Genomic DNA, 20,614 nt, shown 5'->3' on the forward strand with positions numbered 1-20,614 from the left:
CGCACTAATCCCATTTGCTGAACGCTCAGGGTTGGCTCTTCAGTGGGGGAGGGGCCAGAGCGAGACTGTGCTGGGAGGGAAGGCCGCCCTCGCCCAGGAGTCTGCAGTGAGGCCCCCGCGTTGGGAAGTGTCCCCCTGAGCCACCCTCCACGCATGTGTGTTACTGTCTGCCGCTCTTCGGAGCCAAGAAGTTCGCAGAAACACGCCCTGGTACCTGCTGGCCGCAGCCCAGGACGTGCCCACTCACCTGCAGTGCAGCCCGGACGCAGAGCCGTTGCTCGGAAAAGCAGCCGGAAGGTCCCCCGCGTGCTGACGTGCTCTCGGACGGCGGAGGAAACACACTGCGCCTGGCTGAACACACAACGGCTTTTATGGGGGCTGCGGCTACACGTGCGTGTCTTGAGACGCAAATCTGGTTGCAGTCCGACACCCGGTGGGCTGGGACGCGAGTCTATTGCTCGTTCTTCTCACACAGCAACGCAGCCTGCATGGTGACCCAGTGACTGGGTGGTTTCTTCGTGGGCAGACACACCCACGTCAACAAATTCGAGGGCAAGCCGGCACTTGTCAAAGTCCTTAACCGCTCAGGCGTCTGATAAACCGGGCATTCAAAAGTATAGAGTTCCGAATCTGTCTGGTGAGACGGGTCCGGTGTGTCGGTGGAAATCTTAAAAAAAGAAATTCAATAGTTGTTATATCGTTTAGTTCAAACACGCCAGCCGCTCACGTCTGCTGTGTGCTAGACCTGAGGGGTGTGCGGAGAATTCACACACGTACCGTCAGGCATAACTTCTACGTGTACCTGCTTTCAGAGGCGGGCCTCTGAAAGGAGGATGTAATTTTAAAGAGAACTTACCAGGGCTTTCTAGTTTGTGTTTTTTTTTCTTTAAGATTTATTTGTTTTTAGAGAGGGAAGGGAGGGAGAAAGAGAGAGAGAGAGAGAAACATCAATGTGCGGTTGCTGGGGGCCGTGGCCTGCAACCCAGGCACATGCCCTGACTGGGAATCGAACCTGCGATGCTTTGGTTCACAGCCCGCGCTCAATCCACTGAGCTACGCCAGCCAAGGCTTAGTCTGTGTTCTTGAGAAACAACGCTGGACGCTGGTCTAGCATCTCCTTGAGACTTGAGCAGTACTTGGGGCTCTTTCGGATGTTCTCTCTCTGGAGCGCATCACCAGCTTTCCCCGGTGAGGCCACAGGGCGTGGGACTGGAAGGGGCGCTTGTGTGGCTGGGAGAGCGCGGAGGCTCCAGACTTGGCGACGGACTCTCGGGCGCTTACCTTGGTGGGCAGGAAGTGAATGTCAGGAAAATCACAGCACAGCTCGCGAGGCAGCGAGTCTTCCAGGACTTTTTCCCTGTGGTTCCACCTCGCCCCCTCGATGAATAAGCCGAACACGTGGACGCCGATGTGCATGGAGTCCCTGGCCTAAGGTCAAGAGGGGTGCCGTCAGGGGGTCCCGGGCAGCCGCACCCCGCCCGTGACAGAAGCTGCCCCGGGGACGGGCGCGGAGGGGGCGGGCCGCTCCCCTTCCAGCCCAGGGAGGGACCACCCCTGTGCTGGGCAGGTTTCCCCCGGTTCTAAGGTGCGTAGCAGGAATACACGAATGAACTGTGTTTTGGGTGCGCATAACTGACCTCGCTTCTGCCACGCCCTGTTTAACTGTCTCTGTCCCCCGGGGAAGAGTGGGAGAGGAAGTCTGATGGCATCTGGGATCAAACGGGGACTGCGCCCTGTGGGTGCTGCCTGTCCAGGGCCCGGCCGCAGGGCCCGGCCCACGCCCAGGGCCCGGTGAAGGTCTGCTGAGGAAGTGACGGCTGCTTGCTTGAGCGAAGGAGTGAGGGAATGAGTGACGAATGCATGAGTGAGTGATCCCGTCTCTTCAGCAGCCCCGTACCTTGAAGGCTTTCCTGACAATGTTGAGCTGCTTCTGCGTGATGATGGAGAGCTCCTTCTCATTGTACTCGGTGGTGTCGGAGACCACGTGGTGGGTGAAAGTGAGGGTGTCCATCGAGAGTCCTTGGGACCTTCCGTAGTCTTGCAGCACAGCGGTCAGAAAGGCTGTGGAGAAAAACACACCTCGTGAGTCTCGGGGGTTCGGGGGTGGGGGTGGGGGGACTGTCCACACCACCAATGTCTCATGGGGAGGGAGGGGTTTGGAGGAGAGAGAGTCAGGAAACGCAAGAGGTGGGTGGGAGGGCAGTGGAAATCTAGCCGCAGCCCGTGGGCCTTGGTGATGGTCTCAGCGGCTCCTTGAGCTTCTCGGGGAACGTGGGCGGCTTCTGTAGGCCCGGGGTCCCTCCCGTGTTCGTTGTGGGTGTAGAGGGGCGATAACTCCTGGGACCTTACCCACTTCTGACCCAGGCTCGGCTGACTATAGTATCTTATCCTCCCGGCATCAACGATGGATCCCAAGGGCAAGTTCAAGATCCAAGTGTGTGTCAGAGTCTCTCCAGAAATGATGTGGAGGAGTTCTGGCTGAGGTGGACAGAAACCCTTCGCTTCCTCGCACAACCACAAGGAGGACAACAACCAGCCTAAAATCAGTAAACAACCAGAAGTGCCAGAAAAGCAAACTGCACGGAACTCTGACAACCAAGGAATTGAAACAGTCAAACAGAACTGGTAAGGCGGCAGGCAGAGGGAACCTGCGGCCAGGTGGCAGACCAGGCGGGCAGGGCTGACTTAGGGGAAACTGAGACTCAGAGTGGGCTGTGGGCCACGGCGGCTGCCGCAGGGGGAGAAACTGCCAGTCTCACGCGAGAGTCCGTGTGAAAGTGGGCTGGAGCCCAGCAGGGGAGCCTCCCTCTCTGGCCCCTCCCCCACAGGCAGCACAGCCGGGAGGTTTGCCCCACCCCCTTACAGCTTAACAGGTGCGCCAAATAAAGAAATATGGCCCAAATGAAAGAACAGAGCAAAACTCCAGAAAGAGAGCTAAGTGGTAAGGAGACAGCTAACCTGTCTGATGGAGAGTTCAGAGCCCTGGTAAGCAAAATGCTCACAGAACTGATGGAGCTTGGTCTCAAAACGAAAAAACAAATGAAAGATACCCCAAATGCAATAAAGCAAACTATTCAGGGAACCAACAGTGACAGGAAGGAAACTAGGACTCAAATCAACAATTTGGAACAAAAGGAAGAAATCAACATCCAACTGGAACAGAATGAAGAAACAAGAATTCAGAAAAATGAGGAGAGGCTTAGGAACCTTTGGGACAACTTGAAACATTCCAATATCCGAATCATAGGGGTGCCAGGAGGAGAACAACAGCAGCAAAAAATTGAAAACTTATTTGAACAAATAATGAAGGAGAACTTCCCCCATCTGGTGAAGGAAATAGACTTCCAGGAAGTCCAGGAAGCTCAGAGTCTCCCAAAGAAGTTGGACCCGAAGAGGAACATATCAAGGCACATTTCATCAAGTTACCCAAGATTAAATATAAAGAGAGAATCCTAAAAGAAGCAAGAGGAAAGGAGAGAGTTAACTATAAAGGAGTTCCCATTAGTCTATCAGCTGATTTCTCAAAAGAAATCTTGCAGGCAAGCAGGGGCTGGAAAGTATTCCAAGTCATGAAAGGCAAGGACCTACATTCAAGATTGCTCTATCCAGCAAAGCTTTCATTTGGAATGGGAGGGCAGATAAAGGGCTTCCCAAATAAGGTCAAGTTAAAGGATTTTATCATCACCAAGCCATTATTACATGAAATGTTAAAGGGTCATATCTAAGTAAAAGAAGATAAAAAACATGAACAGTAAAATGACAACAAACTCACAACTATCAACAAATGAACCTGAAAAAAAGAAAAAGAAAATGAAACCAAAAAGTAAGCAAACAACTAGAACAGGAACAGAATCAGAAAAATGGAGATCACATGGAGGGTTTTCAGTGGGGAGGGGGAAGGGAGGAATGGGGGGGAGGTACAGGGAAGAAGCATAATTGGTAGGCATAAAATAGACAGGGAGAGGTCAAAAATGGTATAGGAAACAGAACTCAAAGAACTTATATGTACAACCCATGGGCATCAGCTAAGGGAGGGGGAATGCTGGAGGGTTGGGGGGTGCAGGGCGGAAGGGGGAAAAGGAGGAAAATTGGGAAGACTGTGATAGCATAATTAATAAAAGAAAAGAAATGACACGTGAACACTGGGAAAGGAAGGCTCTTTTTCCGCTGGACCTACTAATCTGTCTGCAACTGTCTTCCCTGGCTGCATGGAGAAAGGCTGTGTGCAGAAGAAAAGAACCAACATAGAGTGGAAACAGCTGAGAGGAGACAGGCCAGGAGTGACACAGGACAACTGACTACCTGGATCCAGCTATGCCTGAAGCCAGACCCTTGGCATTCTTTCCATTCATATGAGCCTTAACCTTGCCCTGCTGTGCCTAACCAAGTTTGGACTGCATTCTGCATCTTGATGCCAAGACACCCGACACAATCGAACTGTTTGTTGTCGTTGCCACCTGCTCCTCTTTCCCGTGATTAACCCCTCGTGCGTAAATCGCCAGTTTAGTAACTGCATCTTACTTCTTGACGGTGCAGTGGCCCAGCCCAGAATCCACCTCACCTGTGCTCAGAGTGCATCGCCGTCTCCCTAACTGGGCAGTTAAACCTGCCGCACTGGCGTGTCTTCTCTGCCCCCACTGCCACTTGAAATAGCCACCCAGACAGTGCACCCAGCTCGCTGTCCCTGCTCGTGCCGTCTGCCTTCGAGTATCGTCCTTGAACTCCCCTGTAATTCTTCAAGGCCCAAGAAGCCATCTCCACCTGAGCTGCCCACAGGGACCCTGCCCCCCTCGGAGCACCCCTCAGAGGGCGGTGGGCTCCAGGAGGCAAGACCCGCGTTGTGACCGGCTTTGACCCCGCGGCAGCAGCTGTCACACTGCGGCCTCCCCGGAGGGGCTCAGTGACCGCCCCATGACCCCCGTCTGACGCCCACGTCTCTCCTGAGCTCCAGCCAGGATAACCGGCTCTTACTGTCCTTGTTTCCACCCCCCAGACGCCTCAGCTGTGACATGACCATGACCTTGCTCCTCCTCGGTCGCTGCTCTCCACGCGTTCACTGCCTCAGTGACGGACGTCAGCCTCCGCTCAGCATTCCGAGCCAGAAACCGGGGAGCCACGCATAACACCCCTCCCGCTGACCCCGCCCTCTCGGACGTGGAGTCCCGTGGGCCCGGCTCCCGATGGCCCCCCAGTCAGCGACTGTCCTCCTGCTCACCGCCCCCGTCCTGGGCCCCTCACCCCCAGCTCTGGCCTGGACACCACGGCCGGCTCCTGGGGGCCAGGGCCCGGACTGCGGTCTTGCGCTTCTCCGTCCCCGGCCCGAAGCGCGCCCGCGGCTCCCGCGGCCACAAGGTGCAGACGCCCTCTGCGTGACCCCTACGGCCCGGGAGCCCGCCATCGCCCATCCCGCCAGCTTCCTCCTGCAGCGCTGCCTTTTCTGGGTCCCTGTCTGTCCGGCCGTAATAAACAACTGGCTCCTCTGCTGTGCTTGTTTTGTGTCTCATCGCTGGGTATTCAGATGGCTTGTTAATCTCTCTGACAAGAAGGCTATTTATTCCCAGTTCAGGGCGGTGGTGAGACGGGAACTTCCACGCGTGACTAAGTTCAAATCTTAGCCCAGTCACTCATTTGCCCTGTGACTTTGGGCAAACTACTCAACTTCTCTCTGCCAAGGTCCCCCTATCTGCAAACAGGGAAGATAACAGCAACAAGTCCGCAGACCGTCCTGCGAACTGAACTAACATACGTGAAGTCCTCAGAACAGAGCCCGGCGCCAAGTGCGTACCGCGTGCGGGTGCTCATCCTTCTCCGTGTGTTCTGTCCCCGGCCGGAGAGCACCTACCCGGTGGCTTTAAGTTTCAGCTTAGAAGTCACTTCCTCAGTGACCTTCCCGGATCCTTAGGGTAGCCCCCCCCCCCCCCGTTTGATGCTCTCAAGCATTTAATCATTCATACACTCGTTCAGGAATTCATCCATTCGCTCTCCACGGATTTACTGACAGTGTTTCAGGCGTGGAGGGCGGCCTGAGATGGGAGGAGTCGGCCCCGCCCTGGTCCCGCCACCACGGAGCCTGCAGTCCAGCGCCGCCCCATACAACTCCCGCGGCTCCGCCCCCACGCGCTGTTCTGACCCTCCCGGCTGGACATCTGTCTCTCCTGCTGGACGCCTGTGCCGGGCAGGTGGGGCCCAGGACGCAGCAAACATTCATTTATTCATTCATTCATTCTTGTTAAGGGAATAAAGGAAGATGGCTGAGGCGCAGCATTAAGCCCTTGTAGGGGCCTTTGACATCATAAACTCAATGGCCTGGAGTTGAGACGATGAGACAGACCCCTGCCCAGGTGCAGGGGTGAGGAGGCAGGGGCGAGGGAAGGGGGCGGGCGGGGAGGGGAGACTGCATGCAGGAGCCCGTCCTGTGGGCCTCTCCTCCGACAGGGGAGGAGAGAGGCTGGTGGTGGAGGGACCGGGCACAACTTCCCCGGCCAGGGGTGGGGCTGGCCCTGGCTCGCCTGCTCACCTTGTGGAAAGAAGAAAGCCGGGAGCCAGTATCTCGCAGGAAACCCTCCCAAGAAGTCCCTCTCTTCCTCCACAGGACGTCTGGGGTCAGGGTGAAGCGATGGGACCGTGCGCTTCCACGCCGCAATAAACCGCAGGTACCTGTCGGAGGGCAGGCCCCGGCGTGGGGCCCAGTAATTGCGCGCGCTCCTGAGACGGGACGGTTTCCTCCAGCCCCTCCTGGCTTCCTCCTCTCCTCTTTCTCCCACTCCCCCGGACTTGGACTCGGGAACCCTGTCCTGGGCTGGAGCCGGCTGCGGCCTTAGAGTCGGAACACAGTCCAGCGGGAGACGGCCGTAAGTTTGGGCAGCGAGGGCTGCGGTTCCGGCAGAGCCCCAGGGGCCGTTTCCCGCAGCCGCCGACGTCTCCGGAGGAGCAGCGCTCACTCGTCCCTGCCGGCCTGGGAGGCGCTTTGGCGCGGGCTGGGGAGCCGGAACTTCCGGGCACAAATCTCGGTCCTTCCGCTTTCTAGAGGCGGAAGCTGGCGCGGATGACCTCGTGTGCTCGTGCGCCAGTGTCCTCGCCTCCAAAATGAGGACGGTGACAAAGGACGGCACCAGATTCGCATCCGAGGGCCACTGCGACGGTCAGCGACTCCGCCCGAGAAAGGAAAGCCACCTGGATGTCTGGCCGACCTGGAGGCACTCGGCAGGGCTAACTGCTTGCAGGGCTCTCACACTGTTCCGTTCTAGGTGCTGCGCACCTTTAAACCTCACACGCTGGCTGATTCTCATTTCTTTTCACACCCTCCGCCCGCCAGTTTCGCGAGTCGGCGGAACAACGGGAGCAGCAGAGAGGCGCCGCCTCTGGCTCTCTCTCTGTCCCCGACAGCCCAGTGACCCTGGATGAGACTCCGCTGCTTCTTCAACCTCCGTTTCCTCCCCCTAAACTGAAGAGGAGAATCGCCGGCCCCCTCCCCCACCCCTTCTTTACTGCACATGTTGCTGTGAGAACCGAACAGGCCAAACATGTGAGCTTCTGTTGTGAACCATTAAGCTCTAAGTAACAATGAGGAAGCCCTGGCTGGCGTAGCTCAGTGGATTGAGCACGGCCTGCGAACCAAAGTGTCACAGGTTCGATTCCCAGTCAGGGCACATGCCTGGGTTGCAAGCCACGGCCCCCAGCAACCGCACATTGATGTTTCTCTCTCTTTGTCCCTCCCTTCCCTCTCTAAAAATAAATAAAATCTTTAAAAAAATAAAATAAAAACGAGGAAGACGCGCAAACCAGCTTTCCCCCGTACCGATGGTGGATTTCTCCGAATGCCATTTTGGCCCAGGTGTTGAAGAAATTCAGTCGCTGGATGAGATCGTTAACCCAGGAACTCAGGGGTTTACAGGACTTGTAGGCGTATTTCTGTTGGGATAGAGAGACAGGCACAGAATGTTTCTCAGATTTGTTTTTTCTGGCCTGCAGAAATCGGTGGTTGCCGGGGGAGATAGGGGCGAGAGAGGCCCGAATTTTGCAGCCAGTAGCACCCCCCTCACTCCCAACTCCTACTTTATAACAAACTATGGAAGTAATCCCTGAAAGTATAGTCTCTAACTCCTACTTTTACAAAAGAAACATTGACAGCCACCAGCCCTCCCCCAGGCCCCTGGCATGGTGGCCCCGCTCCCTGTGGCCCCTGGCCCCCCACGGGTCTGGGCCTGCCACCAGCTACAAACAGCGCGGACCGAGCCCTGAGCCAGCCTGGGGGTGCCGGGCACCAGCTGGTGCCCCTTCCAGCTGTCCCCTCTCCCTCCAGGGGCCTCCTGGAGGTCCGCTTGGTGGGCTCCCCCCAAACTCTAATTTGGGTTTCTCGACTCTAATGCATGTACGCCTTTTCCCAAGCACATATAGGCATACACAGGTGTGGGTTTCACATAAGCATAGATATGTTTTCACAGTCCTTAACATGGACGTTTTTCTGAAGCTTAAAAAAACATTTCACACAACTGAGAGATCTTTTCAGTGTATCAGTAACATAACCATTCTTATGAATAGATACTCAGTTATTTTCGGCTTCATGCTATTATAAACAGTCCCGTGACAAACATCTCTTTGATAAACTTACTGAAGGAGAACTGACACATTCTCCTCTAAGAGAGTTTATTGCTGTGCACTCGTACCGATACCACGGCAGCACCTCTCAGCGGGCACGTGGCACTCCCTCCCTGCCGCCGGGCCCCACGTTCCCACCGAGCCAGCCAACGCGGCCGGGCCCGCGGCCCACCTGCCACAGCGGCGGCACGGCCGACTTGAGAAGAGACTCTTGTGTCTCCTCCAGTTCTTGGCTGAGGACGATCTCTCCTTTTATAGCAAGTTGAAGACCTCTCAAAGACTCGTGGATGACAAATAACAACTTATCGAATCGTTCCATTTCCTGCTTCAAAAAGGCTAGCAGGATGCAGTGGATAAGGGGGTCATAGCCTGGGCCAAAATGAGAGAGAAAATTGCGGCGTCTTTCAGACGGAACGGAGACAGACATGCAGGGGCTGGAAGGGGGAGGGCTTCACTGGTCTGGACCAGGCACTGAAGACCCTCTCCTGCGGAAGGCCAGCTGGCCACTGGGTCAGCTCTGTGGGCCACGCTGTCCGGGTCACAACCACTCCACCTCCGCCCCCCCCACGCCCCCCACCCCCCACGTCGGTGTAAACTCAGTGCTGGCATCCAGCACAGCCTGACCCGGTGGGCACTCAGATTCCATCTCCTTGTGATATGTATGTGTCGCAGACTGTTCCTTTTTCCTGCACCCACGAAAAGACAAGTGGAGATCATGCTAGCTTGCGGGCGGGCTGCCTTTGCCGGGCCCCGGTCTGGGTGCAGCGACGGCGCTGTGCCGGCAGACTGTGGCTCACCATTTGGTTCCCAAATGAACCTCTTTTAAAGGGTTAAAACGTGGAGGTCGAAAATTTAGCTGAGCAATTTACCACAGTCCGAAACTTCAGGGCCTCCTGAGAGCTGGGCCTGGAGCAGAGCCTGGATGCCCAGGTTTGCCCATGTCCTCTGCCCCCCCCCCGGCACCCCCCACACCCCCCAGGCCCCCATCAGCGGCCGGCTGGGCCTTCCTGCCCTGCTGCTGCTCCGGAGGCAGAGAGGCCGGGACGGCAGGGGCCGCCACGCTTTTCAGAACCTCTCAAGCACAGCTGCTGCCTTCTGTTGCCACAAGGATTGTTTCTTCATTCTTAGTCTCGGGGCCACCACCTGCCCTCCCTGTGAACCCGCCCCCCACAACCAAAGAAACCCCAGGGTCGTATTCTTCTCTGCTCTCCAGCTCCCAGCTGGGGGAGGGAGGGGTCCAGCTTCCCATCTGCCCTCGGCCTCCTCACTGCTGCGGGGTCCTTCGTCCTGCCCACGCTACCTGCCTCTGGTGCTGCGTCCTCTGCTGAGGGGGCTGGGAGGACGGGGCGGCGCAGGCCCGTGCTCACCTTTGGCATTTTTACACAGAGACTCCCAGAAGGGGCTGGACATCAGGCCCTTCAGCGTGCTCTGCGTCCCCGTGCTCTCCTCCTTCTCCACGGTCAGCGGCAGCCGCTTCAGCAGGTCGGACACGATTCCCATCAGCAGCTCGTCCTCACTCTTCTCCTGGCTGCAGAAGGGAGGAGGGGAGGGGTGACAGGGGCCCTCGGGTCGGGTGGGGGTGGGGCTACAGAGTTCGGTCCCAGGCGAGGCAAACCCAGCCACGGGGACAGAACCACGGGACCGGGAGAGGGAGCCTCCTGGAGGCCACGGCGAGTTTCACAGACGAGCACACTGGTCGGCGCCCCCTCGACACCTGCGAGGACACGGGCGTTTCTGGCGCCTTCTTCAGATTTCTGTGTAAAAGCCTCTGAATCCGTCTGTGTGCAGGAGACACCGAGACCGCACGGGAAAGAGGCGGCCGGCAGACTGGGCGCGCTCAGGTCGCCTCGAAGGCCGTTTACCTGGGTGTCAGGTCCCTGTGTGTGCACCACGGTCCCTCACACACTCAGTGGGTGGCGGCAGCAGGACAGCATGTGTGTGTGTGCATGTGTGTGTGTAGCGCAGGGAGGGCCCTGGTGCAAGGGGGCGCCCGGGCCCCGGGAGGACGGGCAGGGAGTGTGTGCTCCTCTCTGGCGGTCCCGCTCTCAGTTGCTCTGCATGCACCGGTTTCCCAACAAACGTCCCAGGTGTCACACCGCCAGGGGGTGTCGTCCTAAGTCAGTGAAAAGCTGGGGGCTGTGCTGATGCATTGGGCTCGGCTGCGCAGCTTCTCAGCCAGCTGACAGCTCACGGGAAGGGGCCTGTGTCCCCACTTCGCCGTCCTGCTTTGTTTCTGATGTTAAGAGTAGGGCTGCTCCGTGGAATCCGTCCAAGGTGGCTCCCAGGGTTGGGGAGGGAGGGGCGGGACAACCCCTTTGGCAACATCAAGGGCATCAACCACCACGATCGTACTTTAGAGTCCCAGGCAGAGGAGCCCCGAGGACTCGAGGGGGGGGTGGCACGTGCCGCACCACTGAAGTCTCAGCCCGGCCTCGCTGGGCAGACCTGCCTCCGTTCAGGGATAAGCCGGAAAAGGAAACCGAGGCAGCGTGACCTTGGACAAGGAGCTAACAGGAGGTATAACCGCCATGGGACTTGAACTGGCCTGGCTCAGTCGGCTGGACATTGTCCCACACAGTGAAGGGTCGTCAGTTCGATTTCCAGGCAGGGCACATGCCTGGGTTGCTGGTTCGGTCCCCGATTGGGGCACATGCAAGAGGCAGCCAACAGATGTTTCTCTCGCACGTGGATATTTCTCTCCCTCTCTTTCTCCCTCCTTTCCCATCTCATTAAAATAAATAAACAAAATCTTTAAAAGAAAACAATAAAAGCAGGGCTCCCTCCTCTTGACTGACTGTGCTGCCCTCTGACTTATGACGGCTGTTTTCCCCTGTCCTGCAGAAGGTAGATGACTTTTCCCATTTAAACAAACTCAGTTGAGAAACACGACTCACCAGGTACAGTTCAATGACTCACTCGACAAAGATTTATTGAGCACCTACTACATGCTTGGTAATTCATGTGTGTGTGTACGCGGGCTTCTGAGTCATTTGGAGAATCAGGTTTTATGTCTTGAAGGTAGTAATTTTAGATTCTGTTTTCCCATAAATTCTGCACTACATCTCTTCAAAGAGATATTTCAATAGTTTTTAATAATACGTTTTCAAATTTAACTAACAGCAAGTCTTACCTGATCATGAGGCTGGCTGGGGTGGCTCTCAGCTGCAGAGCCATGAGGTGATCGATGAAATTCTGGCTCTGGGTCTCCCTGAAGCCCCTCATGGCCTCGGGGTGCAACCCTAAAAGCTCGTGAGGGTCATCGTCAGGTAAGGCCTGGATGAGGCGCACGTAATCCTTCATGCGTGCAGACTTCGGCACCGGCTGACATGGCTGGAAATTTAAAAAAATGTCACTTTTTCACCTAGTGAGGTATGTCCTTTCAGCAATGCCTGAAGACGGTATTTGCCCATGACGTTTTACACAGAATGTGTAAAACCTTCTTATTTGTAGGTGGTATGTTCTAGACACTTCTGTCGAAAGCCACCTCTGGGGCCACCGCCCTGGAAGGGGCGGCTGCACGACAGGCGCAGCTAACGTTCTCGTGGGGACGAGAGAGGAGGAAAGACGGACCAATGAGGCTCGGGCTGTCCCGGTGCCCCGACGCCTCAGTCAGTTGTGCCCTGGAGAGTGGACACACACACGCTCGGACCCATCGTTTGATCTCAGTAAAACCTCCAGAATGAATGAGAGAGAGAGAGAGACAGAGCTTGTGCGTGTGAGCCTAAGAACAACGGACCACTCAGGAATGGGCGGATGTGGTCAAAAGCTACAAACTTCCAGTTACAAAAGAAAGAAGTTAAAAAAAAAGGAAGCTGCCTTGACTGGTGTAGCTCAGTGGATTGAGCGTGGGCTGCGAACCAAAGTGTCGCAGGTTTGATTCCCAGTCAGGGCACATGCCTGGGTTGCAGGCCACGGCCCCCAGCAACCACACATTGATGTTTCTCTCTCTCTCTCCCCCCCTTCCCTCTCTAAAAATAAATAAATAAAATCTTTAAAAAAAGGAAGCTATTTAATGGGAGAAAAACAGCTCTTTCCTCTGGTTCACCAGCTGCGTGTCTCCCTGGTCCAGAGCCGAGACCAGCACTGGCTGGGTGGAGGCTCCGCAAGGACAGCAGGGGCTGCGCGGACAAAACGGTGATGCAGACAGTAACGGCCAGTTAATTCTGTAACACCGAGAGTGAATAAAAGCCACCAAAGGGGAACATTAAAACAGACTCAAGTGCCGATCTTAAAGGCTTCCCCAGTAGCTGGCGTAACACAAATCGCGTAAGGACATCGGCCCCTGTCTCACCTCCTCGCTGGAGAAGCTGAAGTCCTCTGTCAGCACGTCCGGGTTGCAGAACTTGTGCAGAAGGGAGCTCAGGTTCTGCTGGTCCCGGGGCTCGGTCACCCGGCCCCCGTAGATCACGTCCCCGATCTGGCAGCGCAGCATCCGCCAGGGCACGGCCGGCTGCTGCGTCAGGGCGTTCTCCAGCATCATTACGGCGACCTTTAAAAACACCCACCCGTTTTCACTGCTTCAGTAGGTGGTTTCAGCTTGCTTTGATGTTCCGAGGTAACATCAGCAACTCTCACAGATCTGTCTAGAAACCCCTGCTGTTAGTGCCCCGGAGCCGGAGCCGGTGCCGGCGGGCAGGTGGGTCTCTGCACCGCCCTGTCGGTGAGGAGGGGACCGGCCGCCCGGTGGGCGGTGGGACGTGGGACGGTGGGGCGCTGCGCCTGGACACAGCCCCTCCCGTGGGAGGGACGCCCTGGCCCCGCAGGGCGGCGCCGGCCCCGGGAGCGTTTCCTTGGGGGACTGCCACTCTCTGACCGGGGCGACCCCTTAGCCCAGAGGGCTCAACCCACCTCGACGCATGTTTCCTCCAGTGCATCTGCTGCCGCTGGGAGCGCCCCAAACCTGGACCTGAGCCGCAAGGGCAGCCCGAGGAAAAGGGTATAGCCAAGAGCTCTGGTAGCCAAAGAGAGGAAGAGCACGAGGAGTAGATGAGAAAACGGCACCATCTTCCGTGAGAGCAAGGGAAGGAAAAGTAACCGGGTGGTTTGCTTCCTTCCCACCGGCAAAGCTGCTCTGACACTTGCCAGGCCAAAGGCACGGTGACCCTTCGTCTAATTCACGGCACGGCTGGTTTTCTTTCCCAGCGTACTGTTTGCCCCTGACGGAGCTGAGAGTGCGGCCTGGACGAGCGCCCAGAGTGCAGCTGTTCCACGTCGCCTTCTGCTGAGGGGCTGACGCCTGTACTCTGCTGGGCTGAGCACAGGGCCCCGAGGCCTCCTGTGGGGACGGAGAAGCCCCACCCGGGCAGAGACGAGACGGGAGGGGCACCCTTCTGAGGTGACAGATGCCCAGGTGACAGATGCCCAGAGGCAGAGCCAGGCTTCTCCTCAGGAAGCTTTCCGGGCATCTGCTGGAACACAGACATGAACGGGCAGTCAAGGTCATGGTCAGGTGGGAACCCCACAGCTGGAAAACCGCCCCAGGGAACATTGACGCAGGTGGCACCAGCTGTCTGCTGTGGCAACAGGGCAGGCACGCTGCAGCTGCAGCAGGGAGCACAAAGAGCATTCTGCACGGAGAACAGCAAAGGAGGACTGTGAGCTGAGCTTTCTCTCCCAGAGGGGTCAGTGTGGTTGGTCGCTCCCAGCTCGGGTGGGTCAGTGAACACGCTTCTGCAGCGACGTGTCCGCGTCGGGAACTGCCCCCCGCGCTCCACCTACACTGACCAGTCCGCCTCCTGCAACGGAGGTGCTGCCCTCCCTGGCCCTGCTTCTCCCGGCCAAGGGCACCACGACCCTGGGAGGCTAACCAGCTTGCCCCGCAGAGCCAATACTTGCAGAGCTGGAGGCAGCGGAGATGTGATTTGATCCCAGAACTGCCGGCCTCACAGTCCACTCTTTTAAACACTCTCTTTGTCACATACAGAGCTCATTCCCACGCTACTGCGGAAACGGTGCTTGGTTTGCATTGTACTGCTATTCATTTCTCGTCAGTGTTTATTCTGAAGATACCATACTTACCTTGAAGTCTGAAGAACTAAATTCACAATCGATGTTCCATCCAAATATTCCGTATTTTCTTCTTTCATTGACCACGGCATTGAAAAAACATAAGCCGAATAAAAGTTTTTTCCACCACGGTCCGCAGTCAGGTTTCTCAAATATTTCTTCCGTTACCTCTCCACTCCCACTATATCCAAACATCTTAAGTAAATTACTTTTCAATCCGATGGGCTTTTCCACTGTAACCTTTGAAACAAACGTGGGACAACAGCGGCATGTGAGGACAGGCGCGGCAGCAGGACGAGGGGAGGCGAGGCAGCAGGACGAGGGGAGGCGTGTATGGCACTGGTGAAAGGACCAGCTGAGAATGCAACTTTCCGAGATTCAGCGGTAATCTATAGGTTCAAGGCAATTCCTATCAAGATACCGATGACACATTTCATGGAACTAGAACAGTTATTCCAAACATTTATAGGGAACCACAGAAGGCCCCCAGAGCAACAGCAACCTTGAGAAAGAAGAGCAAAGTTGGAGGAATCACGTTATCTAATATCAAACTATATTGTAAGGCAACAGTAATCAAAACAGCATGGTGCCAGCCCTGGCTGGCATAGCTCAGTGGATTGAGCATGGGCTGCGAACCAAAGTGTCGCAGGTTCAATTCCCAGTCAGGGTACATGCCAGGGTTGTAGGCCATGACCCCCTGCAACCACACATTGATGTCTCTCTCTCTCTTTCGCCCTCCCTTCCCTTTCTAAAAATAAATAAGTAAAATCTTAAAACAAAACAAAACAAAAAAACAGCATGGTGCTGGCATACAAACAGAAACATAGCTCAATGGACCAGAAGAGAAAGCCCAGAGACAAACCTCTGCCCTTATAGTCAATATTTGACAGAGGAGGCAAAAACACACAGTAGACTAAAGGTAGTGTATTCAATAAATGGTGTCGGGAAAAGTGGATACATGCAGAAAAGTGAAACTAAACCACCCTTTTCATGCCACACACAAAATAAATTCAAAATGGATTAAAGACTTAAATGTTGGACCCCAAACCATAAAAACCCTGGAAGAAAACATAGACAGGACCATCTTGGACAAAGCCTGCTGCAGTATGTTTGCTGACACATCTCCTTAGGCAAGGGAAACAAAAGAAAAAAATAAATAAATGGGACTAGATCAAACCAACAAGTTTTTGCACAGCAAAACAAACCATCAACCAAATAAGAAGACGACCCACAGAATGGCAGAGCATGCACCAATACATCTGATAAGGGGTTAATATCCAAAATCTATAAAGAGCTTATAAAACTCAACACCAACCTCCCCCAAAATCAAACAATCCAGTTAAAAAAATGGGCAAATGACCTGACTAGATACTTCTCCAAAAAGAGGACATTCGGAAGGTCAAACAGATAAAAACGATGTTCAACATCAGTAATCCCCAGGGAAATGCAAATTAAAACCACAGTGAGGTATCATCTCACACCGGTCAGCATGGCTGTCGTCAATAGAGCAGCAAACCAGTGCTGGCGAGGACGTGGGGAAAGGGGAGCACCTCTGCATGGACAGCAGTGTGGAGATGCCTCAGACAATGCACACTGCTCCTCCTCGGTCAGTGTCCGGATCTGTTATTTTCCGTCCTTACCTTTAAACTCTTTTGAAGAATAGCGATGGGAAAAGAGGCGTCAGACTCCGAGCCCAGCCACAGCCGGAACTCAGGGTCCACTGGCACAACCGGACTGGCGAGCCTGCAAAGTGAAGAAGTTTCCGTGCGGGCGTGAGACACTGAGATTGAACCAGTGTGTTTCTAAGAGTCATAGCATTTCAATGTTTTAAGGGGCCTTAGAAATCATCTCAATAATCAAAGATCTTATTGGACTATCCTAAGAACTTTCATGTTGCACAAGACTCATTAATTCTCATTTAAAGAAAAACTAGTTTTGGGCCCTGACCAGTGTGGCTCAGTTGGTTGGGGGGCGTCCTGCAAAGAGGTCGCTGGTTCGATTCCCAGTCAGGGCACATGCCTGGGTTGCAGGTTTGGTCCCCGGTTGGCACTCAGGTGAGAGGCAGCCAGTCAACGTTTCTCTCCCTTTCTTTCTCCCTCCCTCCTTCTCCCTCTAAAAATAAATAAATACAATCTTAAAAAAAACTAGTTTTTTTTGTCCCCTAAGCACAAATGTTATATGCTCATCAAAAACCGGTGGGGGGAGGGTAGACAATTTAAGAAGAAAAGGAGAAGTCCCTGGGGTCACATCTGGGACAACCAAGCATCAGACTTTTTTTTTTTAAGATTTTATTTATTTATTTTTAGAGAGGGAAGGGAGGGAGAAAGAGAGAGAGAGGGAAACATCAATGTGCGGTTGCTGGGGGTCATGGCCTGCAACCCAGGCATATGCCCTGAGTGGGAATTGAACCTGCGACACTTTGGTTCGAAGCCTGCTGAGCATCGGACTCAATGACGACAGGAACAGACTGTAATCCACTGAATGCACAGGAGCCCCCAAGTCCGCAGTGATACAAACACACCGATAAATAAATGGGGGAGAAGACAATCCTGTCCTTAGAGTACAATCATTCAACTAATTTAGAAGGAATTGCGGAGTTTGAAAGTCACCATCCGCAAGTAACACAGTAATAATTCAGTCAACAATTATCAGTGGATGCTGGGACGAGTGGGCGGGTCTTGTCACTTACGACTCCACGATGGTGCACAGCTTGGGCATAAAGGACGCTGCGAGGTGGCAGTTCTGCAGGAGGACCCACTGCTCCGCCTTGCCCAGAGCCTTCGCCACGAGGTCTTCCGCTTTCGCTGCCCGGCTGTGGCCCAGGGACAGGGTGGTCACGTGCTGGGTGGTCCCCTTTAGCTCCTGGGCGAACTGCAGGAGGGTGTCGGTGAGGTCGACCCCTGCGGAGCAACGTGGAGAGGCCCACACAGCTGTGAGCTCGCTCGATTCCCGCTTAACCAATGCAGGTCAGCGTTTCTGAGTGGCGGCGGGAGGAGACGCAGAGGCAGCGGTCACCTAGCTTTTCTAACTGATGGGGATGGTGACACCTACCTGCAGTGGCCACTCCTGGTTAAACTCTTCAGTTCACCTGTGCCTCCCTCCTCTGCAGCTGCACCCCAGTGTCCCCTGGGTGGGCTGTGCACCCGGCTGAGATGCTTTATTTTAGCCTCTCCTGCTGCTAGCTATGGGCATCTAAGTTTTGTAAGTAGGTGTCGGCGGCAACGTTTGTTAATGTTTGTGCGATCGTTCTTTTCCCCCATCCCGTTCTTCAGAACATGGATTCATGACGGCTGGAGCTCTGGCTGCCACCTTGGGCTCTGTCCTCGAGAAACAGAACACTCGTATCACGAGCGTGTCGGACACACAGCCAGTGGCTCTACGGCCCAGGTGGCAAACACACGGCCCACGGGCCGAACCTGGCCCTCCACCTTGTTTTATCTGACCCGGCACCTGGATTCTCCCTGGCGGCAGCGCAGGGCTCCTTGACCCTAGTTAAGGAGGAGTTACACGTACACAGTCCTAAAGTCACATTCGGCCCCTTGAAGGCAACCGCGAGGCTGATGTGGCCCCTGGGGAAGATGAGTTTGGTGTTCCTGCCACGGAAGGGTCTCAGCTGAGAAGCCTCCATGTGCAGGCCTCTTGGACGAGATTTTTGCCCAGAATTCTTACACGATTTCTTGTCTACGGATTGAAGTTTGAAAATGGTGGACTCTAAACACATATTTGACTTGGAGATGATGGAGAGCAGAAGATGAATGAAGAAAATGTTTTGCTTTGCGTCCGTGGATCAAAGACAAGAAAAAGAAAAGGAAACGCATCCGGAGTTTTGGGGAATGCAAGGGCCGGCCCAGTATCCATCAGCAGGACCAGTTTCTGATAGTTCATTTTATAACACATACATTTTTCATGAGTCAATGTTACTTAAAACAGCTAATAAGCACAGGGGAAATCATAACTTTCTAAATAAATGATAGCGCTCAGGGGTATTTTCTGCACAGAGAGAGAATTTCTGTTGATGAATTCTTCCATACGTGGGGATCTGGGAAACCTGATTTCTCTTTGTTCTTTCACATTTTTAGAAAGGCCCTTTCTTAATAAACTTAAAAACTGTAAGCTGTCCCTTGCCCAGATACTTCCACAGGAACGGGGACCTGCTTTAGACACAGAATGACCCGGCACAGAGCCCCCTTCCCTGCGCCGTCCCGCCTGGTGACGGGCGGCGTACCGTGCGCGTGAATGAGCACCAGCGGGGTCCTGGCGCTGGACTCTTTATACGACTCTTTCAGGTTCAGCCCGCTCCTGTAAATGTCTTCGCCTCCTAGTTTTTCCGTGATAAACTTTCTCACTGCACTCATTAAATGTTCCGGTCTAAGGATTTTTATCTGGAAAGAAAACCAAGAAGAGGAAAACGTGGGGTAAGGCGTGGGCACCGTCACTGGGAGCCCCCGTGCTCTCACGCGTGACCGCGCTCCTCTGACCCCCCCGTGCTGCCGGCTCCCACTTCGCTGCGCCCGCCAAGCCAGCCTTTATGAGAGTCCCCACTGTTCTCGTCTCTAAGCCGGGGACTTGTTTTCCGAGGGGCGGGAGAGAAAGGGGAGACCGAAGAAATGGGAGTTTTCTGTTGAGCTCAGTTCGACGGGCTCTTTTCTAAGCAGCTACAAATCGGTCTGGAAATGGTCGCTGCGACCACAGGCCCCATAGTGTCCTCTTCCCCTCTCTCTGCTGTCCGACAGGCTGCAGCGACGGAGAGAGGGGAGTGAACCAGACAGGGGCCTTACCCCACGGAGCTCCGTGGCATCGGTCTTCCCTGGATCGAACCTCCTTTCTAGTATCTTCTAACCTAACCTCTTGTGTGGCAATCTCGATGTCTGACTCGCACAGGTCCGACCCAGTTTCCGACATTCTAACTCAGCTTCTTTCTATGTCCACTCAGCGTGTCCCCAGCCTGCGCCTTCCGACTGGGGGTTTGGGAGACAGGGTCACCACGCTCATGGAGTTTCTAGCTCACAAACCCGAGCGCCTGGAGCTTACTGGGACAAGGCCAGGTGGCATGGGCTTTAAAGTCTAGGAATTCTGTGGCGGCCACACGTTTGCAGGCCATGGCTCTCTCAGTAATCCCCTCTGGCCCGGCTGAGAAGCAGAGTGGACGGGTGCTTTCGGGAGGCAGGCGGGCCCCCCGAGGGGCAGGGGAGGGAGAGCTGAACCGTGCACGCCGAGTCTGTCCCTCGGGTCCCCCATCCCGTTCGTCCTCCCTCCTCTCCGGGGAGGAGTGACGTGATGGGGCAGAGAGCTGCCGGGAATGCCTCTCCGACTGGGTTCCCTCCATGAAAGGACACGTTCAGGTGCAGAGCAGGTGCTTATCCAGTTTTAGATATGACGGGGCTAGTTACTGACCAGGTGCTTGAAAGAAACATCTAGAATGCCAAGACGGGCTCACAGCACATCTTACCAAGATAAGTCTTTGAAATGGAGTGAGTTTCTCCCAGGGGAAGTTCACAGGTCTACATAGTTCTTCATTTTCATTCAAAAGTTCAGCTAGGTACAATGTAGAGAAGGAAACTGAGATTAACGATCAAATACTTTGGATCATTAAAAGATACCACAAGTGAAAATTTTTGTTGTAAAGTTGTGAAGTCGGGTGGGTGGGCTGGGATGGGAGTATAAGACAGAAAACTGTACTTGAACACTGATTAAAATAAAATTAAAAAAAAACATTTATAAATCTGGAAGCCAAATAAAAAAAAGAAAGAAACTTGCAATGTATGCACCATCAATCTTTCACTGGAGTTTCTGTTAACAAAAAGTGAAAACACATTTCTTAGGCAAAACAAAAAAATAAAGTTGTGAAGTTATATTTTAAAAACGTGCTTGACTTCTTGTAAAGTGAGCTTTATTCCTGCAGAGTTCGCAGGCTCACTAAGTACCCTGAACATCGCAGAGAGGCAGACATGAAGGCGGACGTGGTCTCAGTCTGGCCCCGCTGACGAGGCTGCAAAGGCGCTCTGACAAG

The 20,614-nt window shown here is 54.5% G+C and overlaps 1 protein-coding gene across 1 annotated transcript in view; it reads right to left on the minus strand.

Annotated features, from left to right (window-relative positions):
- Positions 1 to 441: 441 nt before the first annotated feature.
- The window catches only part of DNAH14 (dynein axonemal heavy chain 14), a 174,992-nt gene continuing 154,819 nt past the window's right edge, over positions 442 to 20,614 (minus strand). The window contains exons 71-84 of the mRNA XM_045859402.1: positions 20,054 to 20,139; positions 18,830 to 18,986; positions 17,294 to 17,504; positions 16,245 to 16,347; positions 14,617 to 14,844; positions 12,890 to 13,087; positions 11,729 to 11,928; positions 9,966 to 10,126; positions 8,771 to 8,967; positions 7,799 to 7,911; positions 6,518 to 6,657; positions 1,898 to 2,061; positions 1,282 to 1,428; positions 442 to 667 (exon numbers count right to left, since the gene is read on the minus strand). Coding sequence (XP_045715358.1) covers positions 452 to 667; positions 1,282 to 1,428; positions 1,898 to 2,061; positions 6,518 to 6,657; positions 7,799 to 7,911; positions 8,771 to 8,967; positions 9,966 to 10,126; positions 11,729 to 11,928; positions 12,890 to 13,087; positions 14,617 to 14,844; positions 16,245 to 16,347; positions 17,294 to 17,504; positions 18,830 to 18,986; positions 20,054 to 20,139 — 2,321 coding nt within the window. The 3' untranslated portion in view covers positions 442 to 451. The remainder of the gene's footprint in view (positions 668 to 1,281; positions 1,429 to 1,897; positions 2,062 to 6,517; positions 6,658 to 7,798; positions 7,912 to 8,770; positions 8,968 to 9,965; positions 10,127 to 11,728; positions 11,929 to 12,889; positions 13,088 to 14,616; positions 14,845 to 16,244; positions 16,348 to 17,293; positions 17,505 to 18,829; positions 18,987 to 20,053; positions 20,140 to 20,614) is intronic.

Source organism: Phyllostomus hastatus, unplaced genomic scaffold, assembly GCF_019186645.2.
Source record: "Phyllostomus hastatus isolate PE091 unplaced genomic scaffold, TTU_PhHast_1.1 phas_contig_148, whole genome shotgun sequence".
NCBI classification, from domain to species: Eukaryota; Metazoa; Chordata; class Mammalia; order Chiroptera; family Phyllostomidae; genus Phyllostomus; species Phyllostomus hastatus.